This window comes from Panulirus ornatus, chromosome 73, assembly GCF_036320965.1.
Source record: "Panulirus ornatus isolate Po-2019 chromosome 73, ASM3632096v1, whole genome shotgun sequence".
Taxonomy (NCBI): domain Eukaryota; kingdom Metazoa; phylum Arthropoda; class Malacostraca; order Decapoda; family Palinuridae; genus Panulirus; species Panulirus ornatus.
Genome location: NC_092296.1, coordinates 4,105,503 through 4,131,065, shown reverse-complemented (window position 1 = coordinate 4,131,065; position 25,563 = coordinate 4,105,503). Strand labels below are relative to the sequence as shown.

At 39.3% G+C, this 25,563-nt stretch overlaps 1 protein-coding gene across 2 annotated transcripts in view; it reads right to left on the bottom strand.

Moving 5' to 3' along the window:
• Tudor-SN (Staphylococcal nuclease domain-containing protein 1) overlaps nt 1-25,307 on the bottom strand; it is a 37,924-nt gene extending 12,617 nt beyond the window's left edge. Inside the window, exons 1-14 of one of the 2 annotated variants that reach the window (XM_071661114.1) lie at nt 25,043-25,307; nt 22,514-22,632; nt 21,345-21,487; nt 19,817-19,944; nt 18,618-18,812; nt 18,151-18,312; nt 17,007-17,171; nt 15,934-16,058; nt 11,668-11,865; nt 10,999-11,182; nt 9,806-10,078; nt 3,491-3,706; nt 2,511-2,694; nt 907-1,118 (exon numbers count right to left, since the gene is read on the bottom strand). In XM_071661114.1, the coding sequence (XP_071517215.1) occupies nt 907-1,118; nt 2,511-2,694; nt 3,491-3,706; nt 9,806-10,078; nt 10,999-11,182; nt 11,668-11,865; nt 15,934-16,058; nt 17,007-17,171; nt 18,151-18,312; nt 18,618-18,812; nt 19,817-19,944; nt 21,345-21,487; nt 22,514-22,632; nt 25,043-25,090 (2,352 nt within the window). In that variant the 5' untranslated portion in view covers nt 25,091-25,307. Of the gene's footprint in view, nt 1-906; nt 1,119-2,510; nt 2,695-3,490; nt 3,707-9,805; nt 10,079-10,998; nt 11,183-11,667; nt 11,866-15,933; nt 16,059-17,006; nt 17,172-18,150; nt 18,313-18,617; nt 18,813-19,816; nt 19,945-21,344; nt 21,488-22,513; nt 22,633-24,778 lie in introns of both variants that reach the window. The other variant, XM_071661115.1, reaches the window with a different exon arrangement.
• Nucleotides 25,308-25,563: the final 256 nt, after the last annotated feature.

Sequence of the window (25,563 nt, the reverse complement as noted above, 5' to 3'; positions counted from 1 at the left end):
TATATTCAAGTACAGATGGTATTGGAGCTTAATGAAGAAAAATTCAAACATACAAGTCATTAGGCAGCAAATAATATTCAAGCACCTTCATAAAATGACCCTACAGTTAGAAAATGCTGATTAAATAAACATTAAGGGTATTGGAATCACCATAAATCAAATAAATATCTTTTACCCTTTCATTACTTATTCGATCAAACCACCCCACACCATATATTGTTCTCAAACATTTCCAACAAATCCACCCTCCCGTGCACAACCATACCTATAACCCAAGCCTCATATCCATATAAAATTGTTCGGACTACTATTCCTTCATACCCAATTTTGCCTTCCCAGATAATGTCTCTCTTTCCATGCATTCTTTCTCTCTCCGAGAGCCATCAACCCCTCCCCCACCCTACAACTCAATTCGCATCCATGGTTCTGTTTGTCTTCATGTTCACTCTCACATATCTAAACAACTTCACTTCCTCCAACCTTTCTCCATTCAAACTTACATCCCACCTAACTTGTCCCTTAGAGAGAGAGAGAGAGAGAGAGAGAGAGAGAGAGAGAGAGAGAGAGAGAGAGAGAGAGAGAGTCCATGTATTCATAAAAAAGGGAAAGGTACTTGAAAAGTAGTACTCTAAAGTAACTGGAAAGTGGTGATAAATTTTGATAGCTTCCCTGATGCTGATTCAGTTGAATGCTATATGCTCTTATGGGCCAAACAACCAAACACACATGGCATTTGTCTGCCATAAGTGGAAAATTGTGCATCCACAATCCTACTTCAGATGCAGCAAACTGGCAATTACCTCACAATGAGGAAGATGGCCTTCAACACGTGTGATTGCGAAGTACAAAATTCTCAAAAACATCCACCATTTACAAGTCATTCAAGCAGTGCAAATTGATACTTACATCTTTGCTGAACTTTACTAATGCCAGGTGTAATTCATGAGCGTAAGAAGGTGGAGAGGAGAAACCACTAGGAAGTGATGCACACTTGACTGCCTGAGTCACTTCTCTGTTGCCATAGTCAATATAACGTACTGACACATTGCTTCCGCTAACTTTTTCTATCTTAGCACGATACCAAAGGCCATCAACGAACTGTGCAGCACAGAGATCTCCTGTTGAGAAAATACATCTTACAAAATATTCTGTTCCTGAAACTTGGAAAAAGGAAGACACGACAAAAAAGTTTATGTACAGTTTCTTTCCCACAGTCCTGAAGTGATGGATGGTGCCAAAAATATAAACAAGTAAGGTTAACTGGCATATGCTTGGGGAGTGTAGTTCTGGTGGGTGCATATCCAGAGGAGTGGGACTTAGGATTCAGTTTGGAGGCAGATGTTTAGTTTCATCTTGGTTGTTCCAGTGTGTTTATTTGTCAAAGGTTGTGCCTGAAAGGGTTGCTCTAGTGTGATGTTGGAATAAGTTTTTTAATTCTATATGGCAGCTAGTGATAGGTTATGGAATGATCTAGATAGGAAGTGCCTAATGCTGTTGCAAAGAAGTGAAAGCTAAGCATAATACTGTGAGCTTGCGTCTGACATATTTTTGGTGAATGTTTGTGGTTGTTAGCAGCCGTTGACTTATCCGAGTGCTTTGTCTGATGAGGTTTGCCGTATTGTTCTTCTGCTTTTAACGAAGCAGATGACATGGCAGTTAGGGGATAGCTTAGGGTGGATTGGAAGAACTGTTTATGAAGGATACTTAGGCATTCTTTATCTTGTCCAAAAGTTGTAGCAGTTGGTGTTCTGAAGGCACTTAAGTCTATTTATGACTTCTAATCTTCAATACTTTCCCAATTATTCAAATTATGATCTGATTTTCATAAAAGTTCTACCTTAATTACACCTATTATCTTAAGAATCATGAATAAAACACTCATTTTCAAAACATACTCCCATTTCCTTTTTTTTTTGTGCCCACACCATGGCTCCATACAAAACCATCAGGATTGCTATACAATGTCCTCACAGCCCACTTTCCACCATGGTTCCATACAAAACCGTCAGGACCACTATACAATGTCCTCAACCCACTTTCCCATCATGGTTCCATACAAAAGCATCAGGACTATATAATGCCCTCACAGCCCACTTACAACATGGTTACAACCACAGCCACCAACAATCCCTGTTACCCAAAACCCTTAAGGGTTTAAGCAATACTCCAATACCCTTCAACTTTGTTTCTGAGCCAGGTCATCTAGGCTTTCTTCATCACGCATAGCATCTATATCTTCCTCTTTTTCTTTCTGGCCGCAACCACATACATTCAGGCACCCTAGCTTTAGCATTTAATCAACAATCTTTGCTTGGCTCTTTTGTTTGTTCCTAATTTTAGAAATATCATTCACCAAAACACTTGTATCTCATGTTGCAAGTGGTTGCAGGCAAACAAAAGTAAATGACAAAACGATAAAAAACATCTAAATAGCATGCATTTTTATTCTATTGATAGCCCAAGTGCAATGTTCACGTCTAATCCAAAATAGTACAACAGTTGCTGCTTACCTCGCCTGGGAACATATGCTCCACCAAGAGGAGGTTTGGTGTTAAATTCTGCCCGCAAATTCTCCATCAACTGTTCAAGAGAAGGCCCATCTGAGCAGTACTGACCATATAAGACACCATCCTGAGTTACTTCGGTAATCACCATGGGCTTATAGTCTATTCTGCGTTCAGTGACTTCCTCAACCTTACAAAAAAAAAAAAAATCTTGCATTCACTTGACAATACTCAATGCATCTTATCTATCTATACTCATATCTCTTATCCATATTTATAACTTGTTCTATCCAAGAACTATCTTTATCTCAGGCCAGTTCCCAACAGGAACTCCCTTATGGGGGTAGCCACAGTAATAGTCTTCATATCTAATGAACTCTAATGCCACTTGTTAGCCTTTAGTGCCTCACCCTTAAAATACCACTGGCAGAGGGCAACTCTAGCACAGTGTTTGTGGAGGCTCCTACCTAATGTTCCTATTCACTACAATTACCTAATATGCTCCTACCAGCTACTACCAAATTTTCTTCCCTAATATTCCTTTCTACTGCCTAGGACTAATTTCATCTATAACATTTTCATTATCTTTTAGAAAATATTACTTGCAATAATTTTCAAGCTCTGCTTTTCTCTGCTCATGTATGACAATGTATGTGCATTTTACCTCAACAAGTTCCCTGTATCTTCAAAATAATATTTTTACATCAGGTATGAGAAACAACACATTAACACTTCAACTGGGTTGCATGAAAATATCATATAAGAAAAATCTGTCTCCCTTACTTCTCCCAGGACTGGGTTTCCAAAGCAACAATGACTACATTAGTCTATTACCTAGTAAACATCATTAATTCTTTACCTTATAGGATATTTTCAAACGCCACTACTTTTTAATTAGTTTCCCAGCTATTAGAGCAAAATTCCCCAAATAAATTACTCAGTGCCTCTACTCCCATAAAAGAAGTGCACAGATACAAAACTGTTACCTTTTCCTCTTTTTCTTCTTCTACAAAATTGGCCCAAATGTTAAGTTTCTTCTCTTTGGCTGAATCTTGAGCAACAGTAAGTAGATGGTAAAACTTTGATGATTCTGCTGTAAAGTGAACTGTACTAAGGCCTTCTTCAACCAAGAGAACAGACAAGTTTTTGCCATCCACATGTAGCCATCCAATGAAGTTCCCGCCCTTGTCCATGGAATCTACCTGAAAATTAGTAATGCAATTATGAGTTTGCTGAATGTCTTCAGAACTGGAGCAAGAGGCCCTAGCTCAGCAGAATTCCAAAAAAAGGTGCATGCATGCACTACATGCATCAACAATCAAATGAGCACAGTCAAAAATGGACAAAAAAATGAGAAAAGATTCACAGATATGATCTGCTGGATAAAGCCTCTTAAGTCACACATAAATACTTTACTTCCAGTGTGCTTGAACAACCAAAAGATTCTACATTCTAACAGCACTTAACATTCCCTGTCCCCACATGGTCAACTGTCAAATAAGATTTGTCTCCACTCACATCTCTGCCCCTATGCATATTCTGGAACTAATAGTGCAGTTTACTTGACTGAATAAAATGAATTATACAAAGAAACATGATATAAAAGGCCAAGTGTTATGTTACACTAAAAGAATATATCAAAATGTACTCACAGCAAATATAGAAACATTTCATAGTTTTCCTTTTTTTTCTTATACAAACCACCAAAATGTCTGTGAATACTACAAGTGATGTCCCCTGCAACCCTTGAATATGGGATTAAAAGTAAACATTCACCCAATACTTACGTAGACAACAAGATCTACTAATCAATAACCATAAATAAATATCAAATCCTACCTATACATATACCTGGGGATAGGGGAGAAAGAATACTTCCCAAGTATTCCCTGCATGTTGTACAAGGTGACTAAAAGGGCTGGAAATCCTCCCCCCAGTTTTTACTTTTCCAAAAGAAGGAAGAGAAGGGGCCAAGTGAGGATTTTCTCTCTTAGGCCCAGTCCTCTGCTCTTATAGAGTTACCTCACTAACATGGGAAATAGCAAATATGTATGAAAAAATCTTTTTTTTTTTTTTTTTTTTTTTTTTTTTATACTTTGTCGCTGTCTCCCGCATTTGCGAGGTAGCGCAAGGAAACAGACGAAAGAAATGGCCCAACCCCCCCCCCCATACACATGTACATACACACGTCCACACACGCAAATATACATACCTACACAGCTTTCCATGGTTTACCCCAGATGCTTCACATGCCTTGATTCAATCCACTGACAGCACGTCAACCCCTGTATACCACATCGCTCCAATTCACTCTATTCCTTGCCCTCCTTTCACCCTCCTGCATGTTCAGGCCCCGATCACACAAAATCTTTTTCACTCCATCTTTCCACCTCCAATTTGGTCTCCCTCTTCTCCTCGTTCCCTCCACCTCCGACACGTATATCCTCTTGGTCAATCTTTCCTCACTCATTCTCTCCATGTGCCCAAACCATTTCAAAACACCCTCTTCTGCTCTCTCAACCACGCTCTTTTTATTTCCACACATCTCTCTTACCCTTACGTTACTTACTCGATCAAACCACCTCACACCACACATTGTCCTCAAACATCTCATTTCTAGCACATCCATCCTCCTGCGCACAACTCTATCCATAGCCCACGCCTCGCAACCATACAGCATTGTTGGAACCACTATTCCTTCAAACATACCCATTTTTGCTTTCCGAGATAATGTTCTCGACTTCCACACATTTTTCAAGGCTCCCAAAATTTTCGCCCCCTCCCCCACCCTATGATCCACTTCCGCTTCCATGGTTCCATCCGCTGACAGATCCACTCCCAGATATCTAAAACACTTCACTTCCTCCAGTTTTTCTCCATTCAAACTCACCTCCCAATTGACTTGACCCTCAACCCTACTGTACCTAATAACCTTGCTCTTATTCACATTTACTCTTAACTTTCTTCTTCCACACACTTTACCAAACTCAGTCACCAGCTTCTGCAGTTTCTCACATGAATCAGCCACCAGCGCTGTATCATCAGCGAACAACAACTGACTCACTTCCCAAGCTCTCTCATCCCCAACAGACTTCATACTTGGCCCTTTTTCCAGGACTCTTGCATTTACCTCCCTAACAACCCCATCCATAAACAAATTAAACAACCATGGAGACATCACACACCCCTGCCGCAAACCTACATTCACTGAGAACCAATCACTTTCCTCTCTTCCTACACGTACACATGCCTTACATCCTCGATAAAAACTTTTCACTGCTTCTAACAACTTGCCTCCCACACCATATATTCTTAATACCTTCCACAGAGCATCTCTATCAACTCTATCATATGCCTTCTCCAGATCCATAAATGCTACATACAAATCCATTTGCTTTTCTAAGTATTTCTCACATACATTCTTCAAAGCAAACACCTGATCCACACATCCTCTACCACTTCTGAAACCGCACTGCTCTTCCCCAATCTGATGCTCTGTACATGCCTTCACCCTCTCAATCAATACCCTCCCATATAATTTACCAGGAATACTCAACAAACTTATACCTCTGTAATTTGAGCACTCACTCTTATCCCCTTTGCCTTTGTACAATGGCACTATGCACGCATTCCGCCAATCCTCAGGCACCTCACCATGAGTCATACATACATTAAATAACCTTACCAACCAGTCAACAATACAGTCACCCCCTTTTTTAATAAATTCCACTGCAATACCATCCAATCCTGCTGCCTTGCCGGCTTTCATCTTCCGCAAAGCTTTTACTACCTCTTCTCTGTTTACCAAATCATTTTCCCTAACCCTCTCACTTTGCACACCACCTCGACCAAAACACCCTATATCTGCCACTCTGTCATCAGACACATTCAACAAACCTTCAAAATACTCATTCCATCTCCTTCTCACATCACCACTACTTGTTATCACCTCCCCATTTACGCCCTTCACTGAAGTTCCCATTTGCTCCCTTGTCTTACGCACCCTATTTACCTCCTTCCAGAACATCTTTTTATTCTCCCTAAAATTTACTGATAGTCTCTCACCCCAACTCTCATTTGCCCTTTTTTTCACCTCTTGCACCTTTCTCTTGACCTCCTGTCTCTTTCTTTTATACTTCTCCCACTCAATTGCATTTTTTCCCTGCAAAAATCGTCCAAATGCCTCTCTCTTCTCTTTCACTAATACTCTTACTTCTTCATCCCACCACTCACTACCCTTTCTAAACAGCCCACCTCCCACTCTTCTCATGCCACAAGCATCTTTTGCGCAATCCATCACTGATTCCCTAAATACATCCCATTCCTCCCCCACTCCCCTTACTTCCATTGTTCTCACCTTTTTCCATTCTGTACACAGTCTCTCCTGGTACTTCCCCACACAGGTCTCCTTCCCAAGCTCACTTACTCTCACCACCTTCTTCACCCCAACATTCACTCCTCTTTTCTGAAAACCCATACTAATCTTCACCTTAGCCTCCACAAGATAATGATCAGACATCCCTCCAGTTGCACCTCTCAGCACATTAACATCCAAAAGTCTCTCTTTCGCACGCCTGTCAATTAACACGTAATCCAATAACGCTCTCTGGCCATCTCTCCTACTTACATAAGTATACTTATGTATATCTCGCTTTTTAAACCAGGTATTCCCAATCATCAGTCCTTTTTCAGCACATAAATCTACAAGCTCTTCACCATTTCCATTTACAACACTGAACACCCCATGCATACCAATTATTCCCTCAACTGCCACATTACTCACCTTTGCATTCAAATCACCCATCACTATAACCCGGTCTCGTGCATCAAAACCGCTAACACACTCATTCAGCTGCTCCCAAAACACTTGCCTCTCATGATCTTTCTTCTCATGCCCAGGTGCATATGCACCAATAATCACCCACCTCTCTCCATCAACTTTCAATTTTACCCATATTAATCGAGAATTTACTTTCTTACATTCTATCACATACTCCCACAACTCCTGTTTCAGGAGTATTGCTACTCCTTCCCTTGCTCTTGTCCTCTCACTAACCCCTGACTTCACTCCCCAGACATTTCCAAACCACTCTTCCCCTTTACCCTTGAGCTTCGTTTCACTCAGAACCAAAACATCCAGGTTCCTATCCTCAAACATACTACCTATCTCTCCTTTTTTCACATCTTGGTTACATCCACACACATTTAGGCACCCCACTCTGAGCCTTCGAGGAGGATGATCACTCCCCGCGTGCCTCCTTCTTCTGTTTCCCATTTTAGAAAGTTAATACAAGGAGGGGAGGATTTCCGGCCCCCCGCTCCCGTCCCCTCTAGTCGCTTTCTACGACACGCGAGGAATATATATATATATATATATATATATATATATATATATATATATATATATATATATATATATATATATATATCAAATAACGCTTATATTTAATATATTTCATACTTCCTAGCCTTCTTAATTCGTGGCAGTGGTACATGACCCTCATTTTTCATAAAGAAAGAAAGCACGATTTGCACAAACAGGAACTTCAACACCACTGCTGCAAGTCTTAATCATATACCTCGAGACAACAGCTAGGGTAGTAGATACCTAACAGCAAAATTTCATCATTTCAAGCCGAAAACTAATTTCTTTTTCTTGTTTCTTGTCCTGTCAGGCGAGGCTTAAGCAGGTACTGGTTTTCGTGCAGTAGATGGTATCCTGGGTGTTGCGTGGTGCTCAGTACGGTGTTTGCGTAGACAATACGTGACATTTTGGAACTCGTCAGATCTAAAATTAAACTTGCTTGTTTCGATTATTATTGGCTATCTAGCATTTGAACATGAGCGATACGTTTATCAAAATTACTGGAGGATGAATTATTGTGCATGATGTGTACAAGAATATGAGTGACGGCTTGCACGACTGCTTCCGTCCTCACTCACCCAGCTACCGAGAGGAAGACAAAAGAATACAGAATTTATCCCTGATGGTCAAGACTCATAAGGCTGACGATCTAATGATAAAAGTATCTTTACCACTCTCGTCCACTCACGGAACATAATATTGTCTAGAACATTCCCATCACTGGGTGCCACGTTATGCTGCATTTAGGGAGACGCTTTTCACCAGTGGTATGACGCGCCGCCAGTCTCATCCCCACCACCACCAACCAAGCCACGGTTCATCTTGCTATATCTATTCTTTCAACTTGTCTTGTGGTTCTCCTGTGTACAGTGTTGCTCTTGTACTGTGGTTGTGCAGGTGAGCAGCAACAGTAGCAGTGTTGTGGGAGGCAGCGAGACGTCAGCCCCAGCAGTTCCCAGCACCGGTGCTGCCACTACTGGTAGCACCAGTGGTTTCAGCCTTAACCTCTCTAGGCCAGGATCTCGCACTACCTCCGCTCCTTCCTCACCCTCCAAGACCAGGGAAAGTTTTTTCGTTGGCTCCTCCAGATGAACGTCACAGAGTCCAGTAATGAATAATAACTCATCCGCATCACTGATGGCCGCCTCTATGTTTGCTTCCGCATGCGGCACTACGCCGTCGGCTAACCGTAAACAGAAAAACCTGAAATCAGAGGCAGTGTCCTTACACCGTTGCGTCCTGTTGTAGTCTAACACGAGAGGCGCTTGATCAGTTACCTACATATCTATATTATCTCTGGGAGGGGGGCCTGGAAATCCTCCCCTCCAGTTTTGATTTTTCCAAAAGGAGGAACAGAAAAGGGGGCCAAGTGAGGATTTTCCCTCAAAGGTTCAGTCCTCTGTTCTTGATGTTACCTCGCTAGCACAGGAAATGGAAAATATGCATGAAAAAAATCTCTCTGATGCCTGTTCCAATTGAAACTCCCTCAAAGGGATAGGCACAGAAATAGAGTCACCATAACAACTGAACTCCAGTGCCACTTCTCAGCCTTTAGTGCCTTACCCTTCACATGCTACTGACAGAGGGCAACTCTAGCACAGTGTTTGCCGAGGCTCCTACCTAATGTTCCAACTGACTACTACTATCTAATGCTCCTACCTGCTACTAGTACCTAATGCTCTAATCCCTAAATTCAACACATCAGTCAACCTGTACAGACTTGCATTGAGTTATTTTCCACATCCTTTCCAGTTTACACAAAACTTCACTCTCTTTTTTCAATTTATAAAGCTATCAGTACATAACAAAAATGGAAAACAATATTCACCTCTCAGCATCAACCAATACATAACATAAACTGCAATAACAAAGCAGTGATTACATGTAATAGCATACCTCTACTTCTAAATGAAACGAAATGTGATGAAAGAATTACCTCAATCTCCACTTCACGCTGCAAAACAAGGTTCTTGGTAAGAGCAAGCGCTTCTTCTCCAAATGGTTCACCAGGTACTGTGCCTCCAACCCCTCCAGGAGTTGGTCGTGTAGCTCTGGGGCAACTGATGCCTGCCAGCAGGAATGTGATAAGACAAGTCTCTCTGGGGATGAACAAACGAACACGAGAACCTGAAGCGACAAATTCCACCACTGCTTCAGAGCGACCAGCACGCTGAAGGAATGGTAAGAAGCCTTTCGCTTTTCCTGCATCCTGAAAATTGAGAGAAATAGTTGTAAAAATGCATGACACCCTTGCCAGAGTCCAATATATGAAAGCAAAAAAATCTAAATCCTAGAATCATGTATTAACAGATGCAAATTTCAGGTCCCTTCTATGTGTTCAGATATGATAAACTTCACAAATAAGTAATAAACTCATCACTAATTTCAAAAAGCTAGTTATCAGTACAAAAAATATCACTCATGAATAAGTAATGCATGTAAATATGCTGATACCCAGTTTTCATTTAGCCTTACCTATGTGTAAGAAAATCAAGTATCAAACTATCTCACCAAATCTATAATTCTAAGAACTACAGCATGTCTTTGAACTGAATCTTAACATGGATGTGTGTGGATATGTAATATGGCTCTAGCCGAGTACCTCTGCCATGAATCAATAGAAAGAATCTGACAAGTGGACTTGGTGAGATAGGGATGAATGTTTTGGTTACATCCTCAGAGATACAAGACGAGTAAGAGTAACAACCTACTTCCATCAAACCCACAACGATCCTGAGAAGCAAGTGATCAGAGAGAAAAATGGAAGTCATGTGCATGGCTTCAAGATTCAACTTCAACTTTTGATAAACTGACAACTGACTGAAGAAGTTACGTTTCACTAAAAAACTTTGCTAGTGACTGGAAAGTTAAATGGTATTGATATGAAATTTATCATAGAAATTTAATGACAGGAAAATCAGTTTGTCTTTATGTGAAATCTACACATCAGTATTTTCACATCAGCCAGTGTGTTTCACTTCATAAAAAAATTGACAAAATGTAGTACTATTCATCTTTAATGTAGATGATACAAACTTGCCACTTCTTTTCAGTTGTCTATTTAAACATAACATGAAATCCATCATGCTCTTTTCATCTGGTGATACAGTCCAGTAAAAGAAAACTTACACTAGAAATGTCTGCAACTCTGTGAATAGGAGTCTCTTTTTTATTGTGAAGGCCTTTCCCAGATTTAATTGCCTTAGCTTCTGCAGAGAGCAAGTCATCATAGCAACTAGCACGCTGATCATCATCCTGTCTGTACCTGATGACTGTTGCATAGCCTTTGCTCACCATAGCCTCTGCCACATTGCTGAAAAGACAATACTTAGTAAAGACAAAGCAGGAGGATTCCAACTGGTATTAAATGTAAGATATGTGCATAACTGACAACAAATTGCTAGCACATGATCTTCACCTTAATTCAAATACGCTTTCATGCTGATACAGCTTTTGCAATCATTTTAAAATCTAACATTCACTAAAACTTTTATACTGATACAGCTTTTCCAATCATATTAGAACTTACCATTCATTCAAAAGGCAAGAATTAAAGATATCCACTTATTTTTCACCTATTTGATTTGCAATATATGATTTCTCTTTCTGATAATCCCTCATTTTGAAATAAAATGATATGTATATGAATAATTTTGAGCTCAATTTCCCTGACAAAGTGAGACTGGGTATAACAATTATCAACAATATACTTAGACCATACAATAAATTCAAGAACAGAAAAATCCTGAAAGCTGTAAAAAATCATAGACAATTAAAATGCATGCCAAAACTACTTACACATCTCCAATTCTCACAGTACAGCATGTCTTCTCAGGGAAGTTGTTCTGTGGTGGTTGGATGTAGTCAACTGTGACATTAACTCTCTGACCAATAAGTTTCTTACGTAAAAACTCTCGAGCCTCAAACAACCAAGGAATGTCGTAGAGGGGACGGAAATTCTTTCCTGGAGGTCGAGGAGTATCTGTATCTGGGAGTCTGGAATAGATAACACATCCACATTAAATGGAGGTCATCTTCAATGGATATACTAACATACACATAATATACACAAATGATGTGTCATACTTGTTCCTAACCCTACCTTCCTATCATAAAACATTTTTTTTTTCTTTCTTTTTTTTTTTTTGCTTTGTCGCTGTCTCCCGCATTTGCGAGGCAGCGCAAGGAAACAGACGAAAGAAATGGCCCAACCCACCCCCATACACATGTATATACATACGTCCACACACGCAAATATACATACCAACACAGCTTTCCATGGTTTACCCCAGACGCTTCACATGCCTTGATTCAATCCACTGACAGCACGTCAACCCCGGTATACCACATCGATCCAATTCACTCTATTCCTTGCCCTCCTTTCACCCTCCTGCATGTTCAGGCCCCGATCACACAAAATCTTTTTCACTCCATCTTTCCACCTCCAATTTGGTCTCCCTCTTCTCCTCGTTCCCTCCACCTCTGACACATATATCCTCTTGGTCAATCTTTCCTCACTCATTCTCTCCATGTGACCAAACCATTTCAAAACACCCTCTTCTGCTCTCTCAACCACGCTCTTTTTATTTCCACACATCTCTCTTACCCTTACGTTACTTACTCGATCAAACCACCTCACACCACACATTGTCCTCAAACATCTCATTTCCAGCACATCCATCCTCCTGCGCACAACTCTATCCATAGTCCACGCCTCGCAACCATACAACATTGTTGGAACCACTATTCCTTCAAACATACCCATTTTTGCTTTCCGAGATAATGTTCTCGACTTCCACACATTCTTCAAGGCTCCCAGAATTTTCACCCCCTCCCCCACCCTATGATCCACTTCCGCTTCCATGTTTCCATCCGCTGCCAGATCCACTCCAAGATATCTAAAACACTTCACTTCCTCCAGTTTTTCTCCATTCAAACTCACCTCCCAATTGACTTGACCCTCAACCCTACTGTACCTAATAACCTTGCTCTTATTCACATTTACTCTTAACTTTCTTCTTTCACACACTTTACCAAACTCAGTCGCCAGCTTCTGCAGTTTCTCACATGAATCAGCCACCAGTGCTGTATCATCAGCGAACAACAACTGACTCACTTCCCAAGCTCTCTCATCCCCAACAGACTTCATCCTTGCCCCTCTTTCCAAGACTCTTGCATTCACCTCCCTAACAACCCCATCCATAAACAAATTAAACAACCATGGAGACATCACACACCCCTGCCGCAAACCTACATTCACAGAGAACCAATCACTTTCCTCTCTTCCTACACGTACACATGCCTTACATCCTCGATAAAAACTTTTCACTGCTTCTAACAACTTGCCTCCCACACCATATATTCTTAATACCTTCCACAGAGCATCTCTATCAACTCTATCATATGCCTTCTCCAGATCCATAAATGCTACATACAAATCCATTTGCTTTTCTAAGTATTTCTCACATACATTCTTCAAAGCAAACACCTGATCCACACATCCTCTACCACTTCTGAAACCACACTGCTCTTCCCCAATCTGATGCTCTGTACATGCCTTCACCCTCTCAATCAATACCCTCCCATACAATTTGCCAGGAATACTCAACAAACTTATACCTCTGTAATTTGAGCACTCACTCTTATCCCCTTTGCCTTTGTACAATGGCACTATGCACACACTCCGCCAATCCTCAGGCACCTCACCATGAGTCATACATACATTAAATAACCTTACCAACCAGTCACCAATACAGTCACCCCCTTTTTTAATAAATTCCACTGCAATACCATCCAAACCTGCTGCCTTGCCGGCTTTCATCTTCCGCAAAGCTTTTACTACCTCTTCTCTGTTTACCAAATCATTTTCCCTAACCCTCGCACTTTGCACACCACCTCGACCAAAACACCCTATATCTGCCACTCTATCATCAAACACATTCAACAAACCTTCAAAATACTCACTCCATCTCCTTCTCACATCACCACTACTTGTTATCACCTCCCCATTTGCGCCCTTCACTGAAGTTCCCATTTGCTCCCTTGTCTTACGCACTCCTTCCAGAACATCTTTTTATTCTCCCTAAAATTTAATGATACTCTCTCACCCCAACTCTCATTTGCCCTTTTTTTCACCTCTTGCACCTTTCTCTTGACCTCCTGTCTCTTTCTTTTATACGTCTCCCACTCAATTTCATTTTTTCCCTGCAAAAATCGTCCAAATGCCTCTCTCTTCTCTTTCACTAATACTCTTACTTCTTCATCCCACCACTCACTACCCTTTCTAATCAACCCACCTCCCACTCTTCTCATGCCACAAGCATCTTTTGTGCAATCCATCACTGATTCCCTAAATACATCCCACTCCTCCCCCACTCCCCTTACTTCCACTGTTCTCACCTTTTTCCATTCTGTACTCAGTCTCTCCTGGTACTTCCTCACACAAGTCTCCTTCCCAAGCTCACTTACTCTCACCACCCTCTTCACCCCAACATTCACTCTTCTTTTCTGGAAACCCATACAAATCTTCACCTTAGCATCCACAAGATAATGATCAGACATCCCTCCAGTTGCACCTCTCAGCACATTAACATCCAAAAGTCTCTCTTTCGCGCGCCTGTCAATTAACACGTAATCCAATAACGCTCTCTGGCCATCTCTCCTACTTACATAAGTATACTTATGTATATCTCGCTTTTTAAACCAGGTATTCCCAATCATCAGTCCTTTTTCAGCACATAAATCTACAAGCTCTTCACCATTTCCATTTACAACACTGAACACTCCATGTATACCAATTATTCCCTCAACTGCCACATTACTCACCTTTGCATTCAAATCACATAAAACATAGCAAGTATAATATACATGTGTATCTTGTCACTTATGTAACCCCTGGATCCTTTTCATGGGGTTTCTGCAGTTTCAGCTACACTCCATACAGGAGCAAAGAAGAAATGCATCCCTTTGGAGTCACCTTAATATGCTCAAAGATCAGTCATTTGCAACAGCACTAGACCCTTTTAAGACAAATCACTTCATAACCAACCTTGAAATCAAGAGATTGAGTATAGAATGGCAAAAGGCGAGAGTAAGTGAAGTGAGGGGAGTGGGTGAGGAATGGGGGGAATTTAGGCAAGTGCAAGAGATGTATACAATATGTGAAAGGTGGGAGGTAGGCAGATAAGAAAGGGTAGCTAGTGGTGGGATGAAAATTTACCAAATCTAGCACATTTAACGGTCCCTTCGGCAAGTTTTTGGGTTGCTCTCATGGAATTCAAGCAATTCCTTGGGCCACATTGCACATTACCCTCTCAACACTCTAACTAGCCATGCTCTAACTCGATCTCAACCACTACCCTTCACCATGACATCCATCCATGCCTGCTTCTACTAGTGGCTCTACCTGTCAGCTTGTGTACTGTCATCATAGGTTACACTTAAATATCATATTTCTTATACAGCATAATGATGAGTATTGTTTATGAATGTTTCTTCAAATGTCAACATCAAGAGATAAAAATGGGTTAGGCATGCTTGGGATACGATTCAAGAACATAAACCTAATTCTTACATGTTCACACTGCTGTGAAGCATATACTTTACATTTGAATATAAAGCACCATGCCAGTCTCTCTATATATGTTTTGATAAATGATATACCTGTACCATGTCTTTCTTGACATCCTATTGGTATATTTTTTCTGACAATTTGGTTGAGCCATATCCCCCCATGGATTATTTTTTCCAGTTAGGGCTGTGTTTATTTATTTATTATTTATTTTGCTTTGTCACTGTCTCTCGCGTTAGCGAGGTAGCGCAAGGAAAGAGACGAAAGAATGGCCCAACCCACTCATTGCAAATAATTTTCAGGTGCATTTTGAGGTATTGTGTAAATAAAAAAAAAGCTTGTTGCAAAACATTTTGCAACAATAATACAGGACCCTTCTGCAGAGTTATGTAAATATTACTTGCAATGGAAAACTTTTTCAACCAATCCAGGCCTAGTTTCAAATGATGATAATTGGGAACAGAGTATAGTACACAACAAAACTTCTAACTTACCTTGGAGGCCTCACGCTGGATAAAAATATCTTTTTGTTTGCACCTTCTTGACGCTTAACAACAAGGGCATCCCCATTAACAACTTCTACTACTTTGCCAACAAATTCCCTGTCTTTGTCAGCTAGCTGTAAAGAAAAAACGATGCTTAGTATATCAGCAAAATCGTCCCTTCCCCAAATTCAACTGCAACCCAATCTACTCTGTCATGCTTTATCTTTCGCGAGACTTTCACCCTCTTCTCTTTTCATCAAACCACTTGCCATGACTCTCACTGCACATCTCCATGTACAAAACACCCATCTGCCACACTATCAATGAACATATTCAGCAACTCAAATTATTCATTCCAATCAACCTCACTGCATTTCTGCCTTTAACCAAGGGTTCTTATACAGAAAATTAGGTAAGAATGCTAGTATGAAGGGAGGAAGGCGAGTGGATCTCGGTGAAGGTGGGTCAGTGGTAGGGATGTGTTGTGTCACCATGAATATTCAATCTGTTTATGGCACACTGAGGAATGTGTGGAAAATAATGTCAAGCAGTACACCTATGCCTTTAATTTGCAATATATAATGGATTGATTAAAAAGTGAATACTTAAAATGAGAAGATTTAAAAGGGATTCTTTTCAATTACTGAAATATGTCTATGCCTATGAAGAGTTCTTTATGATATATTATGTATCAGTAAAAACAACATAAAGCAAGTCAAAATTATCAAAATAACAGTCAAATTTGCCATATATATAAAAAGATTGATTAAAAAAGGAAAAACAAAATGAAATTAAATTATATTTTTGTCCATTAAGGGTTTTTAGCGATACATCATGTATCAGCATAAAACAATGTTGAGTTGAACTAATCAAAGAATATGACCAATCTGCAACTTATCACTATCAACAGCAAATTCCTTTCTATTTTAACATCATACAATACACGCTAATAAATGAATGTCCTTGGAAAACTAAAAACATCACAGTACAAATTTTGCTATTTTCATATGTTCAGACTTAATAAATCCTTCTCATATTCTATACACTATGAAAGATATAAGCACAAATCCTGATCTACTTACAGAAAGACTTGTTGGCTTGTAGTCCATCCATAATCGAAGTTGCTTTTCTTTGGCTTGTTTTTCTGCTGATCGCAATTTCTCTGGTCCTCCAGTAACAGTTGCTATGGACCAGTCAACGCATCTTGCAAAGCCTTCTCGTAATAATGCTTCTGCAATATTTCCATTCTAATAAAGAGAAAAAGAGGAGCACCTTTACTATACTGTCTCTAGTGCTGCGTATGCAGAGGCTCCTACCTAATGTTCCTACTACCTAATGCTCCCTGCTACCTACTACTTCTAACTTATGCTCCTGCCTACATGTTCCTACCTACTACTATCATCCACTGCTCCTGCCCCTTTGCCAAAAGGCAGGGCGAGCACATACTGCTCATGACAGGAAAATCTGGTTACGAAGAATCAGTTGTATCAGTTAAGTGTTATGAATGAAAAGGAAAGACTATGTTTGTGGACACAATACCAGTAGTGCAGCTACCTGAGTCGGAGGAGTGCAATTTAACAACCAGTGAAGTGCTGGCCCACTATGCAGCCTCACTAACACTTCCAGTGCTCAGGAGGTTAGTACTGACTACTGACATTTATCAAAAAACTACTTCTAGTTTTTGGATAAGTAAATATTCTGCAAGCTGTTCACATCCTATATAAGGCCAAGTCTTGTTTATGCATCTCAAGTATGGTCAAAGCACCTAAAGAAGCAAAAAGAGCAAACAAAGAAGGTCCAGAGGCAAGAAACAAAGATGTCACCAGCATCAAGAGAGCTAGAGAAAGGCTAAAACTTAAATTCACCTACCATACAACAGAGTAGAGTGAGAAATGGCCTGATCACAACCTTTAAGTTTTTAGACAAGATTGATAATACACACAGTGATCAGTTCTTCAGGACATGTAGGGAAAGAATAACTAGAGGTTATAAGCAAAAAAACTTGTTGAAAAAGGTGCAAGTACGTACTTTTTCAGTACAGAAGTGGTAGGTGATTAGAACAATAAGAATGACTGTATGGTAAATGCAAACTACATCCAGAAATTCAGAAAGTTGTATGATAGAGAATGTTCAAGAGATGGGGCCCCATAAGTGTGCAACTCCTCCAAACAATACAAATACATAAAAAAATTACACAGTCATTGAGACAAATTCAGCAAAGCTTACTGGGTGAATAATGGAGCCCACAAAGTTGTTATTGTTAAAAGTTTCCAAAACAACTTGTACATCTCGCTGAAGCAGTCTTGATTCTGTGAAGTAACGAGCTTCATCAGCAAATGGTTCACTTCCATCAAGCTTGCCATCAGCATCCAACTTGTTCATAGGACACTGTAAAATAAATCAATTAATGCTCTTAAATTCAATAAGGATATTGATCATTCCAACCTTATTACACTACTGTCTGAAACTATATTTTTCAGTATGCACAAGAGGACATAAAACTACTTCATTTCTTAATCCATAAAAACTACCTTTAATTCACATATAAAATAACCTTCAAAGTACTATGAGGATTATCAGTAACAAATTCCCAAAAATCTGTTTACATGAGTACAACAAAAGTAAGAACAAGCTCTAACCATCTAAATAATCAATTTCATTAATTACACTTATTGTATTAGAAGAAAACTTACCCTGATCCCAGATATCATGAGAGTAATGTAGTGGAAATCTGGAAAGAGGAAGCAGCGAATTGTGGAACCATCACGGACATGCTCAATCACTGCATCAATAGGCTTTCCTCTAGCCTTATCCACAAATGAGCGCATGTTTTCACATGTCCAAGTAACATTACGAACATGCTTTGCATCACCACCAGCCCATTTTCCCTGAGTAAATAAAAAGCACAGGTTAACAATACACATACTTAACCAATGAATTATTGCTGAATATTCCCCAACAATGAAACTAAAAAGTTGATATAATGATACATCTGTATTAAAATCCATGGCCAAAGGTTGAATTTTCTTCAAGTTATAAACAGGGTTCCATTTCAGGTTAATCTCTTTTATAAGGAGTCCTAATATGGCAATATCCAAACAAGATTTATGGGTCTTCTACCATTCAATTCTTTGTAAACAAAGAAATACCTGTATAGAGTCTCATGATTATCTTATATTGAGTTTCCTAGTTATGACCAAGCTAAGTGAACGTTAAAGTGCAACTTTCAATGAACATATTAGACGATGGACAAATTGATCTCTTAGAGTATGCCATGCTATGCAGGCAACAGAAAAGAAGGGAGCACATTACCTTAATGATTCATCTGTCCTTGTTCACTAGAAGAGATCACTATTGGAGACAATTGGAAGATGCTATATATTACCTTCCAGCCATGATACATCAACACATACACCATAGTGCGACTATGTGTTTGGCCTCTCCAACATGATTGCTTATGCCAGTAACATACTATACTGTCATGAGGGGGGAACCTCAACAGTCCCTTTTCTTTCAAAATTGCACAACTGGATGAGCCTATATAACCTCATGTTTTTGTTTCATAATTTTGTATTAAGTTCTGAAACAGTGTCATAACACTTCATCCCTGAAGCCACACTCTTCACTCTAAGAGCAAGGTTATGAGTTCCACAATGCCTTCCAGATGTACCATAACTTTCTTATACTTTTTCATTAAAAATAATACTAGTAGGATATAAAACAGCAGTACAAAAAGGAAACAATGCAACAAACTCCAAGAACAGATCAGATATACTACATATACTGAGAGCACAAAAACTAACCGCTCCCACTCCATGAAATTTAAACTATGGGCACCTCACACTTACAGAAGTTAAATATACTGGCTGTAAAGACTGTACTGCCAACTCACTTTGTTCTGTGCCTTGGCAGCTTCTTCAAGTTCAAGGAGGCGAGATTCTCCCCTGATGCTTTCCCTTCTCACACTCACAAGACCTTCAGAAACCATAGTTTCTGTGAGGTTCTCTGCAGATGCCAAGTCTGTAAAACAGGCAAAAGTGTGATGATTATTTTATCTATCTATGCCCAATATGGTAACTACCATGAACAAGAATCTCTCTCTTACATCTTCATCTTTCCATAACTCAAATGCTCTTGCATGCATACACCAATCCTACCTGTCTCCCCCTCACAATTCTTCCTTTTCATGTCTCTCTCCATTCACCATATTTCTGAACACTATGTACCTTTAAACACTTTTTCTTTTTATATCTGATCATCCTTTATTTCCAAATTTTTTTTATACTTATTCCATAACTCATATCCTCATTACTCAACATTCACACCCTTAAACCTTACAGTATGGCTTGGGGAAAATGTGGAAACCACTTAGAAATTCTTGAAATATTTCAACTTGTTTCTCCCTCTCATCAACCCTCTGCACACTGCCTTGAGGAGTCTGCCTCAATGAGGAAAAAAAAAAAATATACTAGATTGACAGACAAATACTGTAGTAAGGTATATGGGAGAGTGATAATCAAGCATCATGTCATACACAGAACATACATGAGGAGGAGCAAAGTGTCTTCAGGTGAGGTACATGATGTGTGTGGACCATGCATTTGAAGTGAAGTATCTATACGAGAAATAGTTGGTGTGAGAAATTGAAACATCTGGCATTTACAGAGATAAAGAAATTATATGACAGCATTAACAGAGGCCTTGCAGAACATGCAACAAACATATGAGATGTGGTTGCAATGCAGTATGACTAACAGAGCTGACTAGGGTTTGTCTAAATGATTCAGACATTGGAAAGGACAAGCAAAGAAAGAGTGACCATGAAGATACGAGAGTCAGAGGTGGAGGGAAAAAAAAAAGGGGAAACCAAGGGGACAGAGAGACTTTTGGGTTTTCAAGTCTGAACATTCAGAGGGATGAAAGGCATGAATGTGTTGGATTGTACTGAATCAATAAGGGTGGACATGCTGTCCAAGGACTGAGCCAAGATATATGAAGCAGTCATTCTGAAATGTGGAATGGAATGTGGAATGGTCAAAGGGTAACATGCTCTGTCTTTGGTACATTATACCTAGAAAGGCAATGCGTGTATACGGGGCCATGCTGTCTTCCTGATGCTCCCTTGCAAAGTAGAAGCAGCAGTTGTGTACAGGAATTAATTTCACAACTATCATAAAATGACATTCTCAGCATGTTTAGTAATTTTGCCACAAAAATTCCAAGTTTTCTATTTATACGATGTATGAAAGTTATGTTGGACTGCACTCAAAATGACGAAAGAAAAGTTGAATTACACTGCTACTGCACTGGCTTGCAAGTGTAAAGAAATGCAGTCTTCATGATATGTACAATATTTATATGTGAATGCCACAACAATTTGTTGTATTATCTACGTGGTTATCTTGTACATGAATACCAACCTTTTCCAAGATAAATAGCACCATACTCTCTGCCAGTAGGAGTCTTGGTCTCAATAGTAAAAAGGACCTCCTTGCCAATCACCTTCTTACGCAAGAACTCTCTGCTGTCCCATCCATATGGTTCATCCACTGTCTCGGGGGCACTGCAGAAATAAAAAATCTTGTAATGGGCAAGTAAATAATTGGTACTGCACTCCACACTCAAGTCAGCATTAAAGAAAAACCATAACTTTAAAAGACAAAGTAGGTTATCCAGTGAAAAGGGAAGGAGATGATTTATAGAATATCTGATCTATCCACACCTCATCTGGAAACAACTTTCCATTATATGTCACTGGAAAAATCTAACCATCCCTAACCAGTCAAAACTCACTGGGAGGGATGAAAACATCCAACATCTGCAAAACAATATAAAAATGCTTCCAATACTAACTTTATGCTTGCTACTCCACTCTTTTTAACAGCATTAGACTTTTCAATCCAAACTGCTCCATATCCAAACACCAACCTCCAAGCAGAAATTAGAAGTGTCCATCTACCTTACACTTCAATGACCTAATCTTACAGTTAACCTGTCTTCCAGCAAACACAATACTGAAAAAACACATATCGTAGGACCAAAGTTATAACAATTCGATCTGCAATGTTTCAGACTTACAACACTAAAATTTGAGGAAGTGTTTATCATGACACCCTCCCTGCCCTAGATGACAGTCTTTTCCTCTTTGTATCAACTTAATGTGGGTTGCTGGCATTCCATCCACAACTCATAAACTATCAACCTTAATCTTAACACTCCATAACTCATGCCTCACACAGCTCTCATTCTTCCTTCTTTATACCCTCAAATACACTGCATTATTTTGCAATAATTCCTGTGCATACAGAGAAATGTGAAAACTTTCCCTCCATAAGCACAGGTTAAGTAATAAGAACCTTGTTAGTACTTAACCAATACCTTCAACTACTTTAACATATTATACATATATCTGAGATATAGGAAACACCTAAAAGTAAGTTATGAGGTTTTGGTATTTGTCCACATCAGTTACCCCATGGTTTGTCTTTCATAGATAAGAGGAATTTAGTCAATACCTTGGTACAGACTACAAATACATGCACAAGCTGTCCTTCGCAGATACAAAACACTTCAACAATGAAAGACTTACTTTGCTGTAGCCCTTCGTGCTGTACGAGGAGCAATAACATTTGAAAAGTTGATTTGTCTCTCTGGGGGTGGACCGCCCTTAGGCTGCCCACGAACTATAACAGCATCACCAGACAGTACCTGTCAAATAAACAGAAACTAATCACCTCATCCCAAGAAAAACACTAACTTCTCTATTCACATACATACAATGGTTCACAATGAAGAAATGTCTAAACTGCTTATCATGTCCTAATTACTTACTTTAGCATTCAGAAAATGGAGTATGTAAACCTTAATGAAACAGTTATGTTATCAAGAACAGGCAATATATACAGCAAGAAAAAATGCGCAATATTTCATCTTTCATCAAAACAAAATGTTATGATATAATGTATGCAAAATAAAATGTACTTTACAAAAGTCAAATACCAACTGTAAAAGATGTCTCTTCTCAAGTCTTTTAACAAGATGCCTACCTACTTACAAGTCTTTAGAAGCTTTCAGCCAAACTGCAATACATACCTCATTAATACTTTACAGTACTATCAAAGAAACTATAAAAGTTACTCCAATGAAAAATCACTTCAGAAGTATATTTTTTTCACTACTCTTATGACATGTACGAGTTTCATACATATTTCAGCCCTAAAAAGCATGGGAGTATAACTCAAGTGTAAAGTAAACCACTACCACTTAGATTTTTTATTCTACTGACATGAAAGTAGATTACTGATTATAATGTCATATAATACATCTTACCTTGTTATAAAGCGATTCATGGAAAAAATTTTCGTAACAGCAAAATTAAAAGTGTACAAAATTGCCAGCCTCAAGTGTTAAGATCACTTGGGTGCTGCCAGTACTGAAATGCCTCTACTTTTGCCACAAATACCATCTGCCTCAACTTGTTGAACTTTCAGTGCTGGAAGATTCAGCATTCATAAAATCACTCTCCACATGATCTGGAGACAAATCATCATAGTCAAGTATTACTGGGTCATGATCATCTGCCTGATCCTCTAAATCTAGCGAAAAGCCACTCAATTTCCTTCCATAAAATTTCATAGGGATGTGCTGTCAATAGATGACAATATGAAGGAGAAATTATTGTGCAATATCACCTCGGAAACCATTCAGCCTTTGCATGCAGTCTTGGAACAGAGAAAAGAAATTCAACATGTAAATCTATGCCTAGGGAAGTTGTCTGGCTCAAGTGAATAGTCATCTAAAGGAGTCTGGGAGTTAAGATCAGGTGTGGAAGGTGGGTGTTTGGAGTCTGCCAGGTTACTGTCATGTATATAAATCCTATAAGTGATGTACCTGTTGGGAGAGGGTGGATCTGTTAATATAGGCTACTGAATTGTGTAGCAGGGTAACCCTTTTCACAATAACAATACTTGAGGGTTGTTAGTTTCTTAAGTCTAGTGGTTTTGCAATGAACTCGGTTCTCAGCATACAGAGTCGAGATTGAAGTACAATTATGTCTCGTTGCACATGCAGACTGTGAGGTTTATAGACAGCTGGTAATATGAATGGAATATTCAGTAACCTAATAGTATTTATCGAAGCAAATCTCTATAGCACTTTATGAAACAATGACCTCACCAAACAATATGCCATTCTAAATAACACAGCACTGGTCTATATCACACCTACTTAGCATATATTTTTTTCAAAATCCATTAATAATTTCTATGGTTTCCAAACTAGTACAGTGCCAATGCAGCCAAGCAAAGGTATGGGAGGTTTTCACATTTATGTGATTCTCCTGCAAGTGGTACCGTACTCTGCTCATGGATACACCACAAGTAAAATATCACCTTCGGCAAAGCTGTATCATTGGCAGAACTGTCTCGTCAAAAGACTTCTCACTCAAGTGGTGTCTACATTTCTCTGCGGCTGAAGATAAATGTTCTACGTAACACCAGGACTTTTTCACAGAAACTAGTCCTGGGATAATTACAAAAAATATATACCTATTTTTACTAACTAAACTTCCATTTAGCTATACTCAGTCCAGGTGTTCAACATGAAAAAAAAATATATTCAAGTAATACTCTCCTCAAATCTCTCATTATATCAAGTGCTATGTTATCATGCAAGATAATGAATCAAAAAGTGGTATAGAATTGTAATTACCTTGTATCAGACTAAGCGATATTACAGGGAAGTTCTCAAAAAATTCGTCTAATAAATATTTACAGGTTGCAATTTCACACTAAAAATGCTTTGTAGTCGACCGATTTAGGTCATAGCAAAATACATATTCACGAGCTTGCCTTACCTTTCAATAAACAAGATAAGCGTGCCTACTGCCTGACTCAGGCAAAGTAGATGTTCCATGGGGCCCCATACACTCTGCTTTAATTAGTACACGAATTCATCATATGGTCCATCTGGCCCGACCACTGCGAGAGGGGTCAGGGACCCAAGACTGAGCTTATTGTCCCACCACCCAAGTGTCATTAGGCTAAATTTGATGAGCATTCCATCAATGAAGTGGCTTTTCATTGATGATCATTAAATTTCATGAGGATTTCACCCTAACCTGTTTAACAATGCCGCGGCAAACTTGTGGTGTGTGTGGAGCAGCCATGTTGTCAACTTATGCCTGACGGAAGGAGCAGGTCACGTGACCACGCCGGCTGACAGCTCTCACTGCCGACTACTTGCACCAACTCTAATTATATTTTCATTTCTAGACCATCCTTGCAGTTTATTCTTCCTTAGCTTACATCTTCAATATAGAAATTTAATTCTTTTAGTAAAGAACAATATCTGGACGCCTTTAAGGAACTTCGTCTTTGAACATCACATTGCATTTATTTTTAGATTAGTAGCTTAGTTGAACGTGAAACAGATGACTTTTCATCATGATAACTTCATGATTATAATTGTCTAACTAGACCTTTACTGTCAGTATGTTTATCATTGTATATGAATAAGTAACAGGAAGCTATAGCAAAGGAAGATATATACCTTAGTTATCGACCCCAAAAATGTATTTTCAATGGTGATGTGGCAGGCCTTCCCTACACCACCAGCGCCACCTGTGATAACAAATGGAAT